At 43.0% G+C, this 23675-nt stretch overlaps 1 protein-coding gene across 3 annotated transcripts in view; it reads left to right on the plus strand.

The window, feature by feature from the left end:
- The first annotated feature begins 275 nt into the window (after window positions 1–275).
- LOC112222563 (thrombospondin type-1 domain-containing protein 7A) overlaps window positions 276–23675 on the plus strand; it is a 103838-nt gene continuing 80438 nt past the window's right edge. For 2 of the 3 annotated variants that reach the window (XM_042304567.1, XM_042304568.1), the window contains exon 1: window positions 277–1028. In XM_042304567.1, the coding sequence (XP_042160501.1) occupies window positions 869–1028 (160 nt within the window). In that variant the 5' untranslated portion in view covers window positions 277–868. Of the gene's footprint in view, window positions 1029–23675 lie in introns of all 3 variants that reach the window. The other variant, XR_006079709.1, reaches the window with a different exon arrangement.

Here is a 23675-nt window from a genome sequence, read left to right on the forward strand (position 1 = left end):
TTTGAAGCATTGCAGTGCTATCTATAAGCCTAATACTCTACAACAGAGACAAAACCCAGTCACTCAACAATCTATATCTGCTTGATTTCGCTGATCGCTTTTACAACTCCCCCCTCTCTCTCTCACACAGTCTACACACACACACACACACACACACACACACACACACACACACACACACACCCCCCACTTATATCTCTTCCCTCTCTGCGCTGCACCCTCTGATCCTGAAAGCTGTGCTTGCAATAGCTCCTCTGCTCAATGTGAACATTGGTCTCCAGCTGTCCTCTCAGCGCTGCTCGCGAGGAGTGGAACAGAGGACGCGTCCGTCCCTGTGCCCTCGGCAAGAGAGGGACTGTGTGTGTAAAAAAGAGACGGAGCTGGAGCATGGACAGACAGAGAGAGAGAGAGAGAGAGAGAGAGAGTGAGTGAGCGAAAGAGAGCGAGAGAGGGAGGAAAGGAGGGGGGAGAGGAGAGGAGGTACCACTGCAGACGCACAGCCACTGTCACAGCTCCACAGCCAGAGGACAGAGGCAGGAACGGCAGTGAACAGCAGCAGCACCAGAGAGCATGGAGGAGCAAGACTCTATCGTTCACCTGGACCTCTACCCTTCTCACTGACAACCTTCCTCTGGGAATACCCCGTGACGAGTGGAGTAGAGAAGAGAAGAGGAGGGAGATAGAGGACAAGGAGAGGACTCTCTCGATCTGCCCTTCAGGAGAGGAAGCACCAGTCCCTTACTCTAGTGGGACAAATCACACACTATTCTTTTTTTGTTGCCTGTCGGACCTGTGTAAGTCTTGGGCTATCTTTAAGCTGCGGTCACCCTCTCGACTGTGTGGACTTACGTTGACCCTGGAGAGGACCATGGGGCTAGGGTGGAGGTGGAGGGGTGCAGGAGGGACCCCCAGCATAAGGACAGGGGGAAGCACCTTCCTCTGGGTGACAGTACTTCTGCTCTGTGGTACCTGGAGGGCTAACACACAGATGGTAGAGGACACCAAGTCTGTGTACTTCTGGGAAACAGGTACTGGACTCCTATTGTACTATGAGAGACTTAGGGAGAGATTGGTTGTTGTTTTGTACTGTTTGACTTTAATGGCGATCAGAATAAAGAATCTGCGATATTGAAGTCGAAGCAGAATATTGTGTTTCAAGGAGCATGTTTTCAATAGTCAATAGTGACTATGTATTCAGTATTGAAAAAGCTTGTGGACAAGACACTCAGCTTGGGCACGATATTCTCTGCTCTCATTTCCTCTCTGTGAACCTTTTGAAAATTAGAGCAGGTCTCAAGGTCCTTAAAACCCCTGTCATCTCATTACCTCATTTTCCCTGTCCCTTGCACTGGTCTCACAAGCTGATAGTTTGCACATTGTAACTGAAGTCTAGAAGTCTTGAATAGCACGCTATCATGGGAGAACGAGGCAGAGAACGATAAGAGAAATTCACGAGAAGTCTATTAGTAAATGCATTGAATTTGGCACCAAAAGCTGGCATGATCCATCTTGACTGAATGACTTACATTTCTGTCTCTTAGCTGAATTGGTGGTTGAGGTGTGTGGTTGCACGATAGCTTGATGATTGTATATGTGTTGGAGCACAATAGTAGACAAGAAAAAAATGGGGAGTTGATCGCAAACATGGAGATGAAATGGGATGGGTGGTTGCAGAGTGTTTTCTGATCACCTCTGGTATGAACAAGTGCAATGCATTAGTAATGTACGGCTCCTCTAACATAATTAGAAGATCTGAGCCAGGAATAATCATGCCCAGGGAGACTTGGCGCACTTACATGTGCCTTTAAATATATATGGGCAAATCTCCTTGGCCTTCGAGGTGTTAGTTAACCCTTCGCTTTCTCACCTCCCCCCACCACCTCCCTCCCCCTCAAGGGACTAGATGAGGGGAAAATAACCCTCCCCCTTCCCAACCCACTGGACAGCTCAGCCCAGTGCCAGTCCTGAATCGATGGGATGTCGTTGTCTCTCGCGCTCCTGCATCTTTAAAGAGGATGTAGCTGAGTAAGGAGATTAAAGGAGTAGGGATTTACTCAAGAAAGACGTTCCAGGGAGCAGCCCTGCCCTAAGAAACGGAGCGTCAGGGGCTAGATCTTTCCCAGTGTAGATCATTACGATTACACCACTCTCCCACGCTACTGCACCGCTCTCTCCCACGCTACACACACACACACACACACACCTGCACAAGCACAAGAAAGCAAACACACACACACACACACACACACACAAACACACACATTCCTCATACTGCATTCCCCACATGGCTTTAGGTCTGTGCTGTGATATGTAACCCTCTGTTAGGAGGTTTTCTGATCTTCCTAACTAAAGGAAGACTATTGATTTTAGGATAGAAGTTTGTATATATATATTTTTTTTCTATTTTTCCTCTTTGGTTTGGCAATGCCACAGAGCTTGGAGAAAACCTACAGTAGAGCAATTTATTTCTGGGATTTCAAGCACTTTTTATCACCCTTGTGGCTCAGTTGTTGGAGCACGGTGCTTGCAAGGCCAGGGTTGTGGGTTCAATTCCCACTTGGGGACCAGTATAAAAAATGTATTCACTCACTACTGTTAGTCGTTCTGAATAAGAGTGTCTGCTAAATGACTCAAATGTGATATCTTTGCATATCAGCTCTTTTCATAAAATATGATTATGTTTGTGCACATTTCAGTGAGTGCAGTCAGTGGAGGGAATATTCTGGTGGCAAATGCTGCTGTGATGTTTGCATAATGATGAGTTACTGAAAGACAGCCCTGTCTTCAAACTATAGGGAATTGGCTCACGTTGCTTTTATTGGCTTCTATGAAAATATGATCTATGTTTAGAGGTGCAGAGAACTCAGGGATATTTCCCTCTGGAAGGTTCTATTTAAATGACAAAAGTGAAAACAGGCACTGGCTGCCAACAGGCTTGATAATGATGTTATTGAAGAAGATAAGGTTGATGATGACAGTGATGATGAGGTGAAAGAGGAGGAGCAACCTGTTGAGAATAAGGTTGATGAAGGCAATGATGCTGAGGTGAAGGAGGAGGAGCAACCTGTTGAGAATAAGGTTGATGAAGGCGATGATGATGACGATGATTATATTGATGTGGATGATAATGAGGAGATTGTGAAAGAGTAGAGGGATGATATGGTAAAGTATAGTAGTGTTACAAGCCTTGAAGAGATCCTTGGAGGGTTTATGGCACTCTATCACACAGTTACTGCTATCCTCTCTATCGCTCACTTACACACACACACACACACACACACACACACACACACACACACACACACACACACACACACACACACACACACACACACACACACACACACACACACACACACACACGGTCACAGAAACACACACACACACACACACAGTGGGTGGAATTCCTTTCGCAGTTTGGTGCTGTGTGCGCTTCATTAGTTTCCGTTAGTGGAGTGGCAGTACTGCTGTAGTCTGTAGGGTGGAGCTGTCAGGATTGCACCAGCATGTCTGCCCATCAGAGGCCAAGGCAATTATCAGTGTGTGTACAGTGTGACTGTGGGTCACATTCAAGGCCAGAGATCAACCTGGAGTACACACCTCCACAGCAAATGAGGCTTTTGTACTACGCTACCCCACTGCTTGAACTCTCACTCTGACACCATGGGATTTAAATGAGGATACTCCAACTGTCCTGGCTTGTACTGGTATGACACCATCAAACCAACAGTGTTTGGTGTGACTCTTCCAATGTGAAGAGAAATCTTCATTTGTGACATCATATCAAATATTCACCAATATTATTTGAATACCACCAATCAATTTGTAATGATGTAGTAATGCAGTTGACAAATGTCCTGCTGTGTTGTAGGGAAGCATGAATACATTACAAAGGGCTCCTGAGTGGCTCAGCGGTCTAAGGCACTGCATCTCCGTGCTAGAGGCATCACTACAGACCCTGGTTCAATCCCAGGCTGTATCACAGCTGGCTGAGATTGGGAGTCCCATAAGGCAGCTCAGAATTAGCCCAGTGTCGTTAGGGGAGGGTTTGGCTGGGGTAGGCCGTCACTGTAAAATAAGAATTTGTTCTTAACTAACTTGCCTAGTTAAATAAAGGTTAAAAAAAAACATTGACAATGACTGTAGAGATGTTCATCAGTGTGGTTCAGAACCATTCTCTGTGTTACAGCACAACCCAGCATGAGAGCCTGATGCATCTCCAACGTTCCCCTTCTCCAGGTCCTAATCTGCCATTGGGAAACAGATTATTCAGGTTACGTAGGCATCGTCCCTAACTTCTGATCATCCCAATCCCTTTTTACCAGACTGGCTCCCTCTCTCTGGCCAACTCATGGTTTACACCACGTTTTCCTCCCTTAGACCTATTAGCCACGTCATGGTTATCGCTAATTCTGCTAATTGATTTTAACTGCTTTCAGCCAACACCTGTCAGGGCTCCAGTACAGACCAGTACAGCCCCCCAATCATTTGTTTGATTTGACACAAGAGGGATTTTAACTGTTTCAAGAAAGCATCCAAACGTACTACCGCCACAGCATCAAACAATAGGAAACATTTGAGTCATCTTATAAAGTGATTATAAAGTCATTCATAGTGCTTTATAAACAAGTATAATAGACTACCGAGACGGTATTAGCTGTTGATAACAGCTAACATGTCGAAGCAGTAGTTCAATGTATTTGGATATGCAGTGATTGCCACAGATTTTGGGTTGACAATTAGGCTATTTTTGTTGTATTTTACTGTCAAAATTGGGTTTGTTCAATAGAGATTAATTTGCCTTTGTCTGTATGTGCACTAATATTATATATAGGCCAAATGAAATTGGTGCTAATTCACCACCTGAAGAAGTGGAAGTTCAAAACACATTAGCTACACTGAGTGTACAAAACCTTAGGAACGCCTGCTCTTTCCATGACATAGACTGACCAGGTCAAACCCATATCAGATATCTTGACTGTAAAACAGCTTTGAGCTCAGTAATGATCGTTGAGAAATAAAAAGCTGAGACCCTCTCTTTAATATGGAAAACAAATTGCTTTGCAAAGTTGTTGTTTTTTTCACCGCAATTGCATTTTGAAATGTCATGCAATCGCGAGGGGCACACGATGGGGGAGAGAGAGTGTGAGAGGCTCGCTCATTACAGCAACCGGCGCCAGCGAAACAGGCAGGCACAGCTGCAGGGCAGACACGTTTTTGACAGGAATCGTGAGGATAATGCACTTTACTGTTGAACAAATTCCTGGTTTTAGCCACCTGACAAATAGGATGTTTTGATTGCGGTGACCAGCTAGATGCTAGAATCTGCATCTCACACCAGTGCGACCAATTTTTAACTCACACAGCCAAGTCAAAGTTTGCAAAATGGAGTCCTGCCTATAGGCCTACAGACGACACCGTTGGCCCGCCTCGCAACCACTTGTGTCACTATGGGGGTTTCTAGGAAGGAAATGTAGATGTGCATGTCTATCTGTGAATGTTTGTTGACCTTGCAACTCAAAAGACAAATGAACCAAGTAGCCCACTACTCAATTTCTAGTGTTGTGGACATACTGTAGCTACTGTATGTGTAACCATGATGCTGGACTGATGTCATCGCTCAATGAGATGGGCCAGTGTGAAGAGCACTGACAGGCCATTGTTACTGAATACATTTCCACCTAACGATGGCTCCAGCAGTGAGGGATGTCACCCGACCTAGCTGTTAGCGGCTCTCCCAGTCCCAACCACCTGCTATGACAACATACACCATATATACAAAAGTATGTGGACACCCTTTCAAATCAGTGGATTTGGCTATTTCAGCCAGACCTGTTGCTGACAGATATATACAATAGAGCACACAGCCATGCAATCTCCATAGACAAACATTGGCAATAGAATGGCCTTACTGAAGAGCTCAGTGACTTTCAACGTGGCACCGTCATAGGATGCCACCTTTCCAACGAGACAGTTCGTCAAATTTCTTCCACGGTCAACTGTAAGTGCTGTTATTGTGAAGTGAAAACGTCTAGGAGCAACGGCTCAGCAAAGTTGTAGGCCACACAAGCTCACAGAGCTGAACCGCCGAGTGCTGAAGCGCATACCGTGTAGAAATTGTCTGTCCTCGGTTGCAACACTCACTACCAAGATTCAAACTGTCTCTGGAAGCAACATCAGCACAAGAACTGTTCGCCGGGAGCTTCATGAAATCGGTTTCCATTGACGAATAGCCCGCATACATACCTAAGATCATCATGCACAATTCCAAGCTTTGGCTGGAGTGGTGTAAAGCCGCCATTGGACTCCAGAGCAGTGGTAACGTGTTCTCAGGAGTGATGAATCACGCTTCACCTTCTGGTGCAAGGAGAACTTTACCTGCTTGAATGCATAGTGCCAACTGTGAAGTTTGGTGGAGGATGAATAATGGTCTGGGGCTGTTCTTCATGGTTCGGCCCCTTAGTTCCAGTGCATGGAAATCTTAACGCTAAAGCATACAATGACACTCTAGACGATTCTGTGCTTCCAACTTTGTGGCAACAGTTTGGGGATGGCTTGTTTGGCGAAGGCCCCCATGCACAAAGCGAGGTCCATACAGAAATGTTTTGTCGAGATTGGTGTGGAAGAACTTGACTGGCCTATACAAAGCTCTGACCACAACCCCATTGAACACCTTTGGGACGAATTGGAACACTGACTGCGAGCCAGGCCTATTCGCCCAACATCCATGCCCGACCTCACTAACGCTCTTGTGGTTGACTGGAAGCTTTTCCCCGCAACAATGTTCCAATATGTAGTGGGAAGCCTCCCCAGAAAAGTGGAGGCTGTTATAGCAGCAATGGGGGGACCAACTGCATATTAATGCCCATTATTTTGGAATGAGGTGTTCGACAAGCAGGTGTCCACATACTTTTGGTCATGTAGTGCAGTACGTATTAGAGTGAACAGCCTGCCTGGAAAGCATATGCGGGAAAAGGTCAGAAGCTCAATACCATAACCTAAGGTCATTATCATGGTCAAACAAGCGCAGCATGTCCCACTCTCCCAGACTTCCACTAGACCAGGGTAATTCAAACCCGGGCCAAGATCCATAGAGCGACTGGTGTTCTTCCTTCCTCTATATTCAGGATCTGACTCAGACCTCGGAATCCAGGAGAGTGGACTATCTGGCCAATCAATTAAGAAATCAATCAGTCAATCAATGAAGTGTCAGGAAAAAAAACTGCAGTACTGAAAAAACATTAAGGCCTGGTTTTTAATAGCCTTGTGCTATCATCTGAATGTACAGTGTTAGAGATCGACATGTGCCTTCTGGCAGGAAACAAGCCCACGTCTAGCTGCCTCAGTAAGAGATGCTGTCTGGGGATGTGGCCATGGGGGATATCTCTGGCAACATCCCAATTGAATGTATCCCTATGGAGCCCAGCTTCATTTTAGTGACTGCATTTTAATATGACCCATGTTGACTCTCATTACGATAGTACCTGGGGGCATACCAGCTTCTGCGATAGAATTGGCTGGCCACTCTTTAAGACCCATAGCAACAGGCTGCATATTTAGGCCATGAATAAATTAAGGTGATTTCCTTGGGAGTTGGAGATTGTGGCATGCAAGTGTTTTTCTTGTACATTCCATTTTTCAGTTTGCATCTAATGGGCGATAACTGAAGCAATAGGGTGTGACCGGTCTCACATCCAGATTGGAAACTGAGCACTCAGCAGCACTGCAGCCCACGGTGTATTTATATTTCTGGAGAGCGGCAACAACAGCAATGCAACTTACACACAGCGTCAGCAGATTTCTGCCTTTGAAAGGGAGGGTGAAACATTTCAAAGTTTCGTTTCAAGACGAGTGGTTTGGGGTTGATTTCAAGATCCAAGCTGTTTTGCCCCAGTTGTAACATTCGTAACAGCACCTTTGAACTCTACAGTTATTTCATCACATAGAAACTTGTTTGATGATAAGAGATTCATAGAGACCCGGGAGTATACTTTGCACTGTGATCAAAATCTCTTCTTTTGACCCACACTGGGAGGTAAATCTTCACCTATTGTCACACCCTGACCATAGTTTGCTTTGTATGTTTCTATGTTTTGGTTGGTCAGGGTGTGATCTGAGTGGGCATTCTATGTTGGTTGTCTTGTTTGTCTATTTCTATGTCTGGCCTGATATGGTTCTCAATCAGAGGCAGGTGTTAGTCATTGTCTCTGATTGGGAACCATATTTAGGTAGCCTGGGTTTCACTGTGTGTTTGTGGGTGATTGTTCCTGTCTCTGTGTTTTGCACCAGATAGGGCTGTTTTGAGTTTTCACATTTCATTGTTTTGTAGTTTATTCATGTATAGTTTTCCTTTATTAAACAAACATGAATCATCATCACGCCGCATTTTGGTCCGCCTCTCCTTCAACTAAAGAGAACCGTTACACCTATATGTTGCATGAGCAAATGAAGCCGTATCCTAAAGTTGTCCGGTTCCACGTAGATGCAGCAGTGTGCAGGCCAGGGAGCACAAGAGTTTGTTTAAAGGTAGACTCAGCGAAATGACGTTGCCACGAGCAGCTCTACGGAGATGGTGATGCGCGAGGTGCAAGACTTCGTTCTCACACGGTCACACACAGTATCTGCGCATGTGCACGCGTTCGCTTCGCGGGTTGGCTTCACAGCGTAGTGGCCACGGACCCAAAACAACCGAGAAGTTGAGCCTCACGCTTCAACGCTCTTACTTGTTGCGGAAATAGACCCACTATGTTATGTACTTTCTGCATATACGTCATATCGCTGAGTCTACCTTTAATCTAGAGTTTACACTAAAACCTGATCATTACTGATATTACGATGCAGGCCGGGATTACAGATTACACTTTATCCCCAAAACTGTATTTATAATGATTTAAGAGGATTTGCACATTTACACCATATTCTGCAATATTCCAACGGCTCACAACATATGATATTTAGATGGTTGCTAGGTCATAAATGTATTTAATGTGTGTTTACTGGCATTTATTACTTTGTATATAGTAGTGTTTGTATGGTGAGAGTAAGCAGATTAATGGTAATATTAGAGGATAAATTGTGGGATATTATAGAATTCTGATGAAAGTCTATCCCTTCACTGCTGTTTAAGCTCTATCGATTTAAAGGGATGAGTGTATGATTGAATAGACCAACCTACACTTTCCTATTAATCTTCTCAAGTGCCCCTTCAAAGACGAGGAGGGGAGACAGGCGACGAGGGGGACACATTGTGCGGAGACATAGGGTCGTGTCCTCCCAGTGCCTTGACTGACAACTACTTCAGCCATACTGGGTCAAAGCAGAAACATGGTGAACTCTTCTCATTCAGTCAGTGGATACGTTGGGGGAAACATGCTATTTACACTCTGGGAGTGGCATTCAACACCGACTGTCATCTCCTGTGGGAAGCAATAAGGCAGCTTCAGTGGGTTGAGAGGAGAATGGGCTCTCTGAGAGCGAGCAGTGACATTTACTTTAGATGAGACGAGTTTCTAGTCCACACAGCTCTGCTCTGCTGATGGTAATAAAGGCATACTGTGGAGAAGTGGAGAAATATCCATCCATCCACTCATCCATCCATCCATCCATCCACTCATCCATCCACTCATCCATCCATCCATCCACTCATCCATCCACTCATCCATCCATCCATCCATCCACTCATACATCCATCCATCCATCCACTCATCCATCCACTCATCCATCCATCCATCCACTCATCCATCCATCCATCCATCCATTCATCACTCAATCCACCCATCCCTCAGCTCTGCTCAGTTGTATTACCTCAGGATGAGCACGACTTGTGTGTTCATTGTATTGGAATGTGGTGGGAAATGTAGTTTTAGTTCTGTGGTGGGTTCATTGGCCGCATTGGCTGCATCATACCTCATCATAGGCCCAACGATGTACCGTATTTGATTACATTTTTATACATTTCTGTTGGTTTCAGTTTTACTTGCCTTATTTGTATCATGTTACCAATGACGTGATGGAAATGTAATTGAAAATCTATTCTTTGCTAGGCTGTAGCATGCAATGAATATACAAAGTAATGAAGGTCTACTATATTGCACAAGATACTATTTGCTTTCATTATCGCAATGATCCCAGGGTGAATTAATATACTTCTCCGTGTAATCATGTGTAAATACAGATTGATTTAATCTATGGTAGGGGAATCATACACCACAAGCCTCCTGGGTCAGACATTGCATGAGAATGAAGGACTATCTCAGCTGCCGCCTAGAATATGATGATAATATGGTTACCAGTGAGAACCACATGCATGCATTACACATGTATTACACAATAATTGCACAGTATCTAGTATTGAAGTGTTGCTTTGCATATTGGTTTTAAGTGTTGAGGTAGGATGCTGAACGGTCCGTCAAGTGGTTAACTGACAACAATTGTCAGTTCTCAAGTGCTACTGTAGCTCTAACCGGACCATGGCTAGCAGATCCCTTATGCTTAAAAAACACTCTGCAATATACAGTATAACCCAGTTGGGCATCTGTTTAGCCACTCTTTAACCTTGTCTTGGTGATACTGGGACATGAATCCCTGGCCATCTAGCTCTTTTAAGATGGTGTTTGTACAGGAAGAGCTGTTGGTGTCTGAGATTTGAGGCTTGTAGGGTCCTTCCCCACGGTACTACCATCTTTAATGTCAATTTCACACATGCACGGGCTAATCACTTGTGACAATCCCTTGGATTAGAGCGAAGACAGCAGATGGCCCCAGGCAGAGCAGAGCAGAGCCATGGCGGGGCAGGGCAGGGCAGGGCAGGGCACACCGGGCCTGGTCAACACACAAGGCTGCTCAGACTCCCTTGCTAGCTAGATCCCTCCTCTGGCTTCTCCACTCGTTCACTCTAATTCTCTGGTATCCATTCATTTATAAATCTACAGTGTCTATTCTGCATGGCTGATTTGTTGTTATTTTTTGAGGTTTTTCTCCTCCGTAATCCCTCCATCCATCTATCCATCCATCCGTCCATCCATTCAACTGTCAATGTGTTCGGGAGCTGGCAGCCTTGCCTTTCCACTACCTCCTCCTCCTCTCCTTTTCCTCTATTAATCCATCCATTCTCTCTGTTTCCACACTCCCTCTTTCCTGGCTAATGTGGGTGTTGGGCATGTGGCCAGGACTCACGCATGGCACTTCACACCAGGTCTCTGGCATTTGCTCACACACATGCTCTACCATACGTGCATGTACACGCGCATGCACACACGTGCACTAGCAACTCTACATTCACACCTATAGAGAGATGCGTTCACTGGCTTTTGTGCCTCGAACCCCTTGCTAATAGCTCATGCATGGGTTTCAGGAATGCAGGAAGAGTATTCCTGTAGATCACACCTCCATGTATAGCTCACTGCAAACACGTGATGGATTCAGGGTGAGGGATCTGCTATTTTCTGTTCTCTCCCTTTATTTTCTCCCTCTGTTTTTCACGGATATTTCCAGAACATTGTTACAGTAACTTGGTGTAACTAGATTTTTATGGATTTCTTCAAAAGTTGTACACTTAAAGTTGTATGAATGATCAGAGAGTGTCACGAAAAGAGGCTTAGGGCTCAACCAACATTTACAACAATTATTCCAGTGTTGAAGGGGAACTATCTGTGGGATTAATATGAACTGAAATGATGTATCAGATAATCATTTTCAATTATCTTGGTGTATTTCTTTGCTCTTATTTTTCGTATTAGAGAAATATAACATAACATTGTGATTACACAGCCTAAGCAGGGAAGTAATTGTTTGCTTCTCTCTCCTATCAAAACATTCACTGTGCTATCAGACCATCTGCAAATTAAACTTTGTCATCTTTTGGCGGTTTGGAGAATCGGAACCTGTTAGACTCAGGAATCACATACAGTTGAAGTTTACATACACTTAGGTTGGAGACGTTAAAACTATTTTCTTTTTACATTTTCAACCACTTCACAAATGTATTGTTAACAAACTATAGTTTTGGCAAGTCGATTAGGACATCTACTTTGTGCAGGACACAAATAATTTTTTCAACAATTGTTTACAGACAGATTATTTCACTTATAATTCACTGTATCACAATTCCAGTGGGTCAGACGTTTACATACACTAAGTTGACTGAGCCTTTAAACAGCTTGGAAAATTCCAGAAAATTATGTCATGGCTTTAGAAACTTCTGATAGGCTAATTGACATAATTTGAGTAAATTAGAGGTGTACCCGTGGATGTATTTCACCTTCAAACTCAGTGCCTTCAAACTCAGTTTCACCTTCAAACTCTACCTTCAAACTCAGTTTCACCTTCAAACTCTACCTTCAAACTCAGTTTCACCTTCAAACTCTACCTTCAAACTTAGTTTCACCTTCAAACTCTACCTTCAAACTCAGTTTCACCTTCAAACTCTACCTTCAAACTCAGTTTCACCTTCAAACTCTACCTTCAAACTCAGTGCCTCTTTGCTTGACATCATGGGAAAATCAATATCCAAATGCCTGAAGGTACCAAGTTTGTCTATACAAACAATAGTACGCAAGTATAAACACCATAGGACCATGCAGTTGTCATACCTCTCAGGAAGGAGACGCATTCTGTCTCCTAGAGATGAACGTACTTTGATGCGAAAAAGTGCAAATCAATCCCAGAACAACAGCAAAGGACCTTGTGAAGATGCTGGAGGAAACAGGTACCAAAGTATCTATATCCACAGTAAAACGAGTCCTATATGGACATAACCTGAAAGGCAACTCAGCAAGGAAGAAGCCATTGCTCCAAAACTGCCATAAAAAAAAGCCAGACTACAGTTTGCAACTACACATGGGGACAAAGATTGTAATTTTTGGAGAAATGTCCTCTGGTCTGAAGAAACAAAAAATAACTGTTTGGCCGTAATGTCCATCGTTATGTTTGGAGGAAAAAGGGGGAGGCTTGCAAGCCGAAGAACACCATCCCAACCGTGAAGCACGGGGGTGGCAGCATCATGTTGTGGGGGTGCTTTGCTGCAGGAGGGACTGGTGCACTTCACAAAATAGATAGCATCATGAGAAGGAAAATTATGTGAATATATTGAAGCAACATCTCCAGACATCAGTCAGGAAGTTAAAGCTTGGTCGCAAATGGATCTTCCAAATGGACAATGACCCCAAGCATACTACCAAAGTTGTGGCAAAATGGCTTAAGGACAACAAAGTCAAGGTATTGGAGTGGCCATCACAAAGCCCTGACCTCAATCCTATAGAAAATGTGTGGGCAGAACTGAAAAAGCGTGTGCGAGGAAGGAGGCCTACAAACCTGACACAGTTACACCAATATTGTCAGGAGGAATGGGCCAAAATTCACCCAACGTATTGTCGGAAGCTTGTGGAAGGCTACCTGAAGTGTTTGACCTGCGTTAAACAATTTAAAGGCAATGCTACCAAATACTAATTGAGTGTATGTTAACTTCTGACCCAATGGGAATGTGATGAAAGAATAAAAGCTGAAATAAATCATTCTCTCTATTATTTTCAGACATTTCACATTCTTAAAATAATGTGGTGATCCTAACTGACCTAAGACAGGGAATTCTTACTAGGATTAAATGTCTGAAATTGTGGAAAAACTGAGTTTAATATATTTGGCTAAGGTGTATGTAAACTTCGGACTTCAACTGTATTTTACACACATTATGCACACAAACCAGTGAAACCACAACAATTTGCTATTGGCACAATGAAAAACCTTTATTAGAAGGTATCCTTTGTGTTGTCGCTACACAGGCCTCTATGAGAGGTCATAAAGCAAAACTGCAGCCAGGCATCACAGGGCACAGTAATTCATCATGGCACATTTGACCTCTCTAGAATCTTTAAGGAAATCCTCTTGAATGTGCCACAGGGTTTTCTCACTATACCCTCTTCTGTCATGTAAGCAGTTTGTCTCACTTGTCTATGGTAAATGATAACTTGTTATTTTGGATATCTGATTTGATTGTTTTGTCCGTTCTACAATGATACAAGTGGCTATTATTGTCAATAATAACTTGGACAATGACCAATTTCGAAATAACAGCGACTACGACTAATACCCAAGATGAACACAGTACGATGATGTACGTGCATGTCATAGAGACCAAGATAATGAGGGATGACATGAGTTGGTGCTGACCTCTGTGATGACATTTGTCACGGAGACATGGACCAAACACGACTGATTACAAGTTTGAGGCCTTTTTTTTTTAAATCCACTAATGTCCTGGCTATTAAACCATCTGTACCTGTCATGTGTTTCCAGTGAGCATCACCATTGCAATTCCATTCCATTCATCACCTCTGAACTCTCAGCTGGTTGGTTATTAGAGATATCAAACAATACTGGACCTTTAGTCATTTATTTGAACTACAAATCTTGCGTCTTTCACCATGCCTCCGTCTGTGCCTTCATCTGGGCTCGGAAATAAGACAGCCCGAGCACTCTGTACCCGAAACCTCCCTCCATTTCTATATGTCAGAATAATCCTAATCAAGTGCTGGCTCTATGAATCCACACTCAGTCCTCCCACTCCATTCCCATCTCTCCCTGTATTCATCTCTCTGGTTGGTGGATCTGTGGCGGGCGGCAAGGCTGAGCGGCTGGGCCTTTAATGAAGATTGTGTTTTTCCAGAGAGGTTCCGGTGGGATTACACAGCTGTCACAGCTGTCAGTCATTCCTCCACCCCTTCTGGAGCTGCTGGAAAGCTGTAGCCATGGCAACAGTGATATGGCGACTGCTTTATGTGATGACGTAAACCCCTCGCACCTGTACCTGTTAAATTCTGGCTCCCTGTTGTAGAGTGGTAGTGCAGACCCTAAGTTTAGACTACTTCATGGCAAGACAGAGAGTCGAGAGCTTGACTATATAAGTTCCATCTGTAAAAAGATGATTCTGAGATAATTGGCTTTAACGTTCCCGAAGCCTCATTGACTTGAATGGTGTCAGCAATTTTTATATTGTATTATTTTCTACTTAACAACATGAATTAGAGTACTTATAATACTATATAGGTAGAGAACATTGAACAGAACAAGGCTATATCAATAAATCAATTTTGACAAAAATGCTGAAAGTCCCAAGCTCTTGAAAGTAATACCTTTACCGCAGTAGAAAACAAAGTATCATGGGCAATATTATTTAAAATAAGCGGTAGTGACAATAACAGTGCAAAACAATCAACACAGCCACAAACAAAAAATACTTAAAAGGGAAGGGCTGTTTCTTCTCTGCCCTTCCTCTGTTTAACAGAACACAGACAGGTTTGTGTGTGTGCTCGAGCGTGTGCTTGTGTGACTGCGTGAGTGCATGAGTGTGTGCATGCATTTGTGTGTGTGTGTACGTGCGACCACATTGCATTATATATGTGTGCAAAATCTAGGTCAGTCCTGCTGCTGTTGTACCCCACTGGTGAACCCTCGGGTGAGACTATTGCAAATCTGAAGGGGCTGGTGGGGGGGGGGTGGTTGTTGCATGTGGACACATCCTTTCATCTGTCCCCCACCGCCGCCGCCATTAAAAATAGATGTTTTCCACTGATAACACATCTAAATCAGTGTAAGAAGGCACTGGATCAGCACTATACTGCTATTGCACTCCATTAAAGAAAGTCTGGTTTGGATAGAATCTTACCCTGGCCAATGGCAATTTTCAGAGGATTAATATCATTGAAGCCCTCTCTTCCATGGTCAGGGCTTCTCTGGTTGACTGCCCGAACCCTAGTGTGAAGCACTTTGGCCGAAGGACCCCACTGCATCTGGTATTTACATGATCACAGACTGGAGAGGAGATACCATGTGGGGGAGAGAGAAGAGAGGGGTGGAGAGACAGGGAGGGAGTGGAGAGAGATGGAGGGATGGAAACAAGAGAGAGGTGGAGGAAAAAGGAAAGATACAGTATGCAGAGAAACACTGTAAAAAAATGGATCAACCTAAAAAAAAGACTTCCTGGTTACAAGTAAATAAGTTAGGTTTTCTCAATTGAAAATACTACATTTGTTGAAACCGAATACTCAATGCCAACTATTTTATTTTATTATTACCAAAGTATATCTGAAGTTGCAACCTATTTCTTTCAACACTTACTTTTCCCCTTTGTTTAAACCTAATAAATAACTAAATTAAATATAACCCATTTTTTCATCTTGTTCCAAGTTCACTTTTTAGTTTAGAATAAGCTATCCAAATGCCCTCAATTGGGATACAAGCAATTAAATAAATTCCCTATCAAACAAGAAATTAAGTTTGTTCAATACATATAAATAATATTTCCATATTCTCTACACAAGACTGTCACATTTCGCTACAACAAGATCACAACCAAACATTTCCTACCTTATCTTTAGTATCACATGCACTTTTGTTTTTCCTTTGGAAAGGTTTCATTGTTGCATTTCCTTTAAAAACAGCTCATATGTTTGTACATCATTTTATACACGTAAAAACATCACAAAAGCATAAAAACAGCATTTGAATATTACATTTAAATGAGTTCAAAAGCACATGTTGTTAAAAACAATAGGAACAACCATGAATAAAAGTACTTTATCTTGTAAACCCCACAACCCCCACACACATCAAATCCTGTAAAAACCATGTCAAATGTGTACAAATGATTTCACAAAGGTAAAACATGTTAAAAAGTCACATTGTTTAAAAGGCTGTCTTTGGTCCTTTGTACAGGAACGGGGTGAGTCCTTATCAAATTCGCCTCCTCCTGCTCCTCTGAGTCAATTACCGTCCTGTCCTTTGGGGCCCAGAAGAGATCCCTCCCCTAGGCGCCGCAGCGCTGTCAGGCCATGGCCTTGAGTGTTGTGGGGACCCTTCGCACTTACGCAATTATCATTACAGATGCTGACAAGGTAGATTACATTTTTGCGTGAGGAATACAATATACTAGATGAACTGGAATTACATGTACTCTCACGTTGGGCAAAAAGAACAATCTGAAAGTCACACCCCCAATATGCCACGCCTCAAACTCTTCTGTTAGGCTTCCGCCGCTACATTATCCCACCGCTGTTAGAACCTTTATTCCATTTTTAAAAATCACGTTCATCCTGTCGAATTAGTTATCTGATTTCAGACAAATTTAATAGAATAGGTTGAACGAACTAAAGCGTAATTTTCAAATCATTCCAATCAGTCAAAGCACTTCAGATGAACAGCAGCGTCGTCCCATTTTTTACAGTGTAGAAAGATGGACCAAGCTGTTGCTAGAGGAAACCAGGAGAGAGATAGGATTTTTTTTGTATTATTTATTTTAGGATTTCTTTTCATTTTTTTTCTTAAAAAAACAGTGATTTAAAAGAAAAAAAGGCATTTTCTTAAAATGGTTTCATTGTTGGTTAAGGGCTTGTAAGTGAGCATTTCACTGTAAGGTCTACACCTGTTGTATTCGGTGCATGTGACAAATACAATTGGATTTGATTTGATTTGAAAGAGAGAGGAGGAGAAAGAGAATCAGTAGTGGAGAGGGAAGAGAGAGAGGCTATCCCCAGTGGCATCAATTCCCTTCAACTGCGCCACTATCTCTATGAAATGAATTGGTTATCATCAAAGGCTTAAGTCTATTGCATGGGAACAGCCTGTATTAACCTTTAAGGGTGCATGACATTATAATACTCAGTTGTCCGAGTGGATTTCACATGCCCCTCACGTACGATCTATCTCGTCTGGGGTACCTTTGTTTTTAGAGTGAGAAAGAGAAAGAGAGCGAAAGCAGCAGACAGCAGGAGAGAGAAGGATAGAAGGAGAGAGAAAGAGAGAGTCAGGGAGAAAGATGGAGAGTGCAGAGAGAAAGAGAAACGCGAGTGACAGACATTCAGATAGAGAGAGAGAGGAGAGAGAAGATAGTAAGAGAACGAGGGAGAAAGAAGAGCGGAGAAGTAGCTACAGATGACCCTTGTGAAAACGGATGCAGAATCTCAGGATGGAATAATGTGGCGAGGGGAATAATATGACTTCCTAAGTCCAGGCTGCTGCCAAACCCTAAGATTGATTAAGTCAGAGAATCCCTCTTTATTACCTCAGTGGCTGGGTATTGCTACACGACTTTGGCTTCAAAAGTGATGTGCACTGTTCAATTTCAGATGGCATTTATTTCCATCCATCAAAATAAATGTATTCTCAAATGTAGCTTATATCCCGATGTGTTTCGGCCTTGTTGTGAAAACCAGGTGACTTACTTTACCAGTCCATCTTATGTTCCTACTTCCTAAGAGAGGATTGTATTTGAAAGTGCATATAATTACAAGTCTCTAAACTCAAACTACTTTTCCACATTATAGCAAAATACACTTGTAGCAACTTCAACATCCAGCTCCCTATCTCTCTTGTCGTTTCTTGAAAACTGCATTATTCTATGTTCCTCAAATCCTATATCAAAGGCTTGCCACGGGAGAATCATTCTTCTCTCATCCTTCCATTTCCCCAAACTTCTCCCATCTTTCTTTGAGACGTGGGGGGTATGGCAGAGTAGTGTTTGATTCACAGGAAATGCAGTATTAAAGAACACAGACCTTGGCTGGTATTGCGATTCTTTGATCTGTCCACCTACTGGGGTCTCTTTGAACACTTCTCTTTGGATTGAAGTCATCTGACCCTGGAAAGGCGAAGCTAAGGATCACAGCTACAAAGTAAGAGACCGTCTTTACCAGATGACTCCCTTTTTTTACAGAGCTCGACTTCGGCCCATCAGAAAATGCCTTTCACTTTAGTTTTATCCCCTCAGTCACTCAAATTTCAATCTGATCCATTGGATTGTCTTGTAGTGGTTACATTTCTGAGCCCCAAAACGATCTTATATCCTTTATTCGTATACTCGTATAGTAATACAGTCAAATGCAGAATACCATCCAAATAAATAAACCACGAAGTAGGGCAGGGATCATCAAATACTGTAGATAAAAAAAATATTGAGTGGATGGTCAGGGGCCCGGAACATAATTCCAAATCATTTGTAGACTGCAAGCCCAGACAGATATAATATTTGACTAAAACATAATAATTTCAAACCTTGCTTTCAGTTGTATACGATCACACATGTCTTATTATTATGCGTGAAATATTTTGGGAACAGATTTAGAAAATGTAAATCACTTGAAGCTGTTTTGCTGGTGTTTTTACAGTATTTTATGTCCAACAATAAAACCAAAAAATAACGTTTTGTTTATTTTTTTTTGCTCAGAAAACGTAATAAAATACGACATGTTTTGGGAGGAAATAAATCCCATGTGGCCTTCAACATCTGGCTTGCAACAACATTACCCTACAATATTCCCAAATCACACTCAGAGTTGTCACACTGAATGTCTTCAGTGTCACTCAGAAACACACACACACACAAACACACACACAATCCCCCCAAACAGACACACACTTACTGGAAACAGAAATGCTTCCGTTGTCATATTTACTCTCCCCCTCTTCTACACCCATGCCCCCTAACACTAACAGATGGAACCTTGAGGCAGCATGTAGAGGGGGATCTGTGTCAGTCTGTCTGGGTACAGTACCCCCATGTCCATGCTGTTGCTGCTCCCCACTCTGTGTGCCAGCAGCCTGCCTACCTGGCAGCTCTCCACCCCCTCTGCCCTCCTGTCCCATTCTCTGTTGATTACCACTGTAATCCATATTTAATGGATTTGCCACTCTCTCTCCTCCCATCCTGATGCCCTGCCACCGCAACATGATTAAACCTTCAACTGTGGAAAGTTCCAGATGTTGTGACAGGAAAAGGTGCCTATGTTTGACGAGATGAGTCCCGGCGTTTCTGGCTGCGTTTGCATTGCCCTTGGGGTTCGTGTTCTATCCCAGATACAGGAAAGCTATTAGTTGATGTGTGTTTAGTATGATTGTGTTGTCTTAACTCGTATGGAATCTAAATACGCAGTTTGTGGGTTGTCACTGAGCTGAGAAACACTGTGAGTGGATGGAGGAAGAGGGATTTGTATCTAAGTAGGATGATGATGGCGTATCAAGCTGCAGATTCAAAGCAGACTCCGTTGATCAATGAATAAAAGAAGCAACTATGGAGGGCACACATAAATAAACCCATCGTCTGGGCACATGTCTAAATGGGTGTGTTTCAGTGTGTGTGTGTGTGTGTGTGTGCGTGTGTGCGTGTGTGTGTGTGCGCATGCGTGTGTATGAGAGTACTACAGTGTTAATATGTTTTGTGGTATTAATGATTAGTGTGTTTACAGTAAATGAGTGTGTGTGTCAGGGGAAAGGAAGTTGTGGGTATATGTGTGTATGTTCGGAGTGCATGCGTGTTCTAAGACAGAAGCCCCCCCCTCCCCCCTCTCTCCCCTCTCCTCTCATGTTTACCTCGCTCAGCACAGCGGTGGAATCAAAGAGCAGAAACAGAGAGGTTTGCTCTCCTCGCCTGCAGATTGAGGGTGGCAGCCTTTATTGCACCCGACCCCTGGTGTGATCACAGCGAAGAGTGTGTGCCACCAGCGAGGTGTGTGCGTGTGCCTCACTTCAGGCCTCCCACTCCACAACGAAACACCAGCAAAAGCTGCAGTCTCTACCTGCAATCCTGCAAAGACATCACCAAAGAGAGAGCCGAGAATGGAGCATCTTGTTACACTGTGACTCGTTGAAGGTGGTGTGTTCTAATGTGTGGAGCTGGAACAGATGTGAGGAACTGTGGGTGGTTTATTTGTGGCTAATGAGTTTCTCTCTCATGTAGCTTTCCGTTGCTTCATAGAGGATTCAGTGCTCGGATAACATTCAGGAATGCATGGAATATGGAAGATGCTCATGGTCTATAAATACAACCCAACATATGTTTCTTTGAGATCTAGCCTGGATCTCAATCAAAAGCAAAATATTTGTTGTAAAGACGTTCTCAAATCGTTTTCAAAGCAACATGAATTCAGATGTATTTCTCATTGTGTACGTTTGTGGTCCAGGTGCTGGACACTACAGGTTCAGCCATGTGGTTTTACTGGCAAGCCGGCACAGCCCTCATACAGTTTCATCATTCCTCTGGTTCACTAAACATCCTTCTAGTAGATTGGCTCATGTGTTGGTGTATGCTGATTTATGCTACTGTTCTGGTGTACAAACAGACCCCCCATTTGGTACGTTTTCCTGGGACTAATGAATTCTTTGGGGGATCTCTTTTAGGACCTCCTTCTCTCTCAAGCTATATGATTGTGCAAGACGTAATCTTTCAGAGGGCCCGTGATTTGTACAGTTCAGCATCAATTATTGATATTGATTCCTTACATTGGCTCTTTGAAAATACAGGCTAGAGAGCTGCACAGCTGGCAGGGGCAAATAGAGTGTATGAACTCTACATCCACCAATGCAGTGTACGTAAAATATGTGTGGCTTTTGTCAGGCTTGTGTCTTTCGAAACTGACACATTGAATGCTTATTGATAACAATATCATTCAATCTGTTCACGCTGCTGCCATCTAGAAAGCGAAGACAGTACATGTGCATCTAAGCTGGTGCCGAGAGACTGAAAAATGGCTTCTATCTCCGGGCCGTCAGACTTTTAAATAGTCATCATTAGCCGGCCTTTGACCAGTACCCTGCTCTGAACTTTAGTCACTGTTACTAACCAGCTACCACTCAATACTCAACCCTGTGCCTCAGAGGCTGCTGCCTTATGTACATAGTCATTGAACACCGGTCACTTTAATAATATTTAAATACTGTTTTGAAACACTTTGTATGTACACTGAGTGTACAAAACATTAAGAGCACCTGCTCTTTCCATGACATAGACTGACCAGGTGGATCCAGCTGAAAGCTATGATCCCTTAATGATGTCACTTGTTAAATCCACTTCAATCAGTGTAGATGAAGGGGAGGAGACAGGTTAAAGAAGGATGTTTAAGCCTTGAGACAATCGAGACATGGATTGAGCATGAGTTCAGATTATTTTGTGCCCAGTAGAAATGAATGGTCAATAATGTATTGTGTCATTTTGGAGTCACTTTTATTTTAAATAAGAATAAAATGTTTCTAAATACATCAATGTGGATGTTACCATGATTACGGATAATGCTGAATGAATTAAATGAATCGGGAATAATGATCAGTGAGAAAGTTACAGACACACAAATATCATCCCCCCCCAGATGCTAACCTCCCTGTTATTATAACGGTGAGAGGCTACCATGTCTTGGCGGATATGATATTTGTGCGTCTGTAACTTTCTAACTCATCATCATTCCCGATTCATTCAGGACTGTCCGTAATCATGGTAGCATCCACATTGATGTATTTAGAAACATTTTATTCTTATTTCCAATAAAAGTCACTCCAAAATGACACAATACATTATTTACCATTCATTTCTATTGGGCATTAAATAATCTGAAACACAATCAAAACAAACAGCAAATGCATCCAACAAATTTGTAGAGTCACAAGCTTGATGTAATCATTGTGTGCTTGGAATATGGGACCAAATACTTCACTTTTGTACTACTTTAATACACATACAGTATATGTGAATTTGTCCCAATACTTTTGGTCCCCTAAAATGAAGGGACTACAGTATCTACAAAAAGTGCTGTAATTTCTAAATGGGTTGAACCGATATGGATGAAAATACCCTCAAATTAAAGCTGACAGTCTGCACTTTAACCTCATAATTAGTGTATCATTTCAAATCCAAAGTGCTGGAGTACAGAGCCAAAACAAAAAAAACAACTGTCACTGTCCCAATGCTTTTGGAGCTCAGTGTATATTTCTATTCCGGACTCTGACAGGTCTCATTCTAATATCTCTATATTTCTTAATTCCTCTCTTTTTAGATTTTTGCGTTGCGTTGTTAGGTATTACTGCACTGTTGGAGCTAGGAACATAGGCATTTCGCTGCACCTGCGATAACAACTGCAAAATATGTGTACGCAACCAATAACATTTGATTTGATTTGATATGGGACATACAGTATAGCTATACTGATAAATAACCATATGGACAAAATCAGCAATTGGTGTGCAATGTTTGGAAACCAACGCCTTCGAGAGCATCTCATTTGAGACCTTCACACCAAAGAGAAGCGAGAAATGACGAGATCCGTGTCTGTTCCGTGACCACCATGAATATCCTAGCAACCGTGTCCCAGAGGTACCATAATCTCCCCATCTGGCCAATTAACAGAGGGAGGAGCTGTCAGGGGAACATGGAGGGGAGAAATGAGGGGGTTGGAGCATTAGCACTGTGGGTGGAAATGCTTGAGATTGGGATCACAGTTCGCTCCCCTCCACTTGACACGGGGGCTATTTCTGTGGCTCCAGGTTAACACTTTTTTCCCCCCTGCCTCGTGATTTCATTAGGCGCAACGCCACTCGTCACTCCGGTGTAGCGCGGATACCAACTGGGCTCGTGTTCCTGTAATAGCGGCATGAGGATGGAAAAGGCTATGAAATTGCATTTAGTGAGCTTACCTCTGGTGCCCGAATTAAACCAAGAGATGAAGCAGAGACTTTACGTGTTGAATACATTGGTTTCGTGAGAACAGAGGACAGTTCTTTCTGAGGAAGTTGATGTTTCTTGTAGAGAATGATGTTCTCTTTCGTCTTCCACCCATGGCAGGATCATTAGGCAATATGCTGCTGGATCAAGTTCACTCTCTTGAAAAATACCTTTATCTCTTTTCAACAATTTGACAGTT

The sequence above is a fragment of the Oncorhynchus tshawytscha genome, linkage group LG23 (genome assembly GCF_018296145.1).
Source record: "Oncorhynchus tshawytscha isolate Ot180627B linkage group LG23, Otsh_v2.0, whole genome shotgun sequence".
NCBI classification, from domain to species: Eukaryota; Metazoa; Chordata; class Actinopteri; order Salmoniformes; family Salmonidae; genus Oncorhynchus; species Oncorhynchus tshawytscha.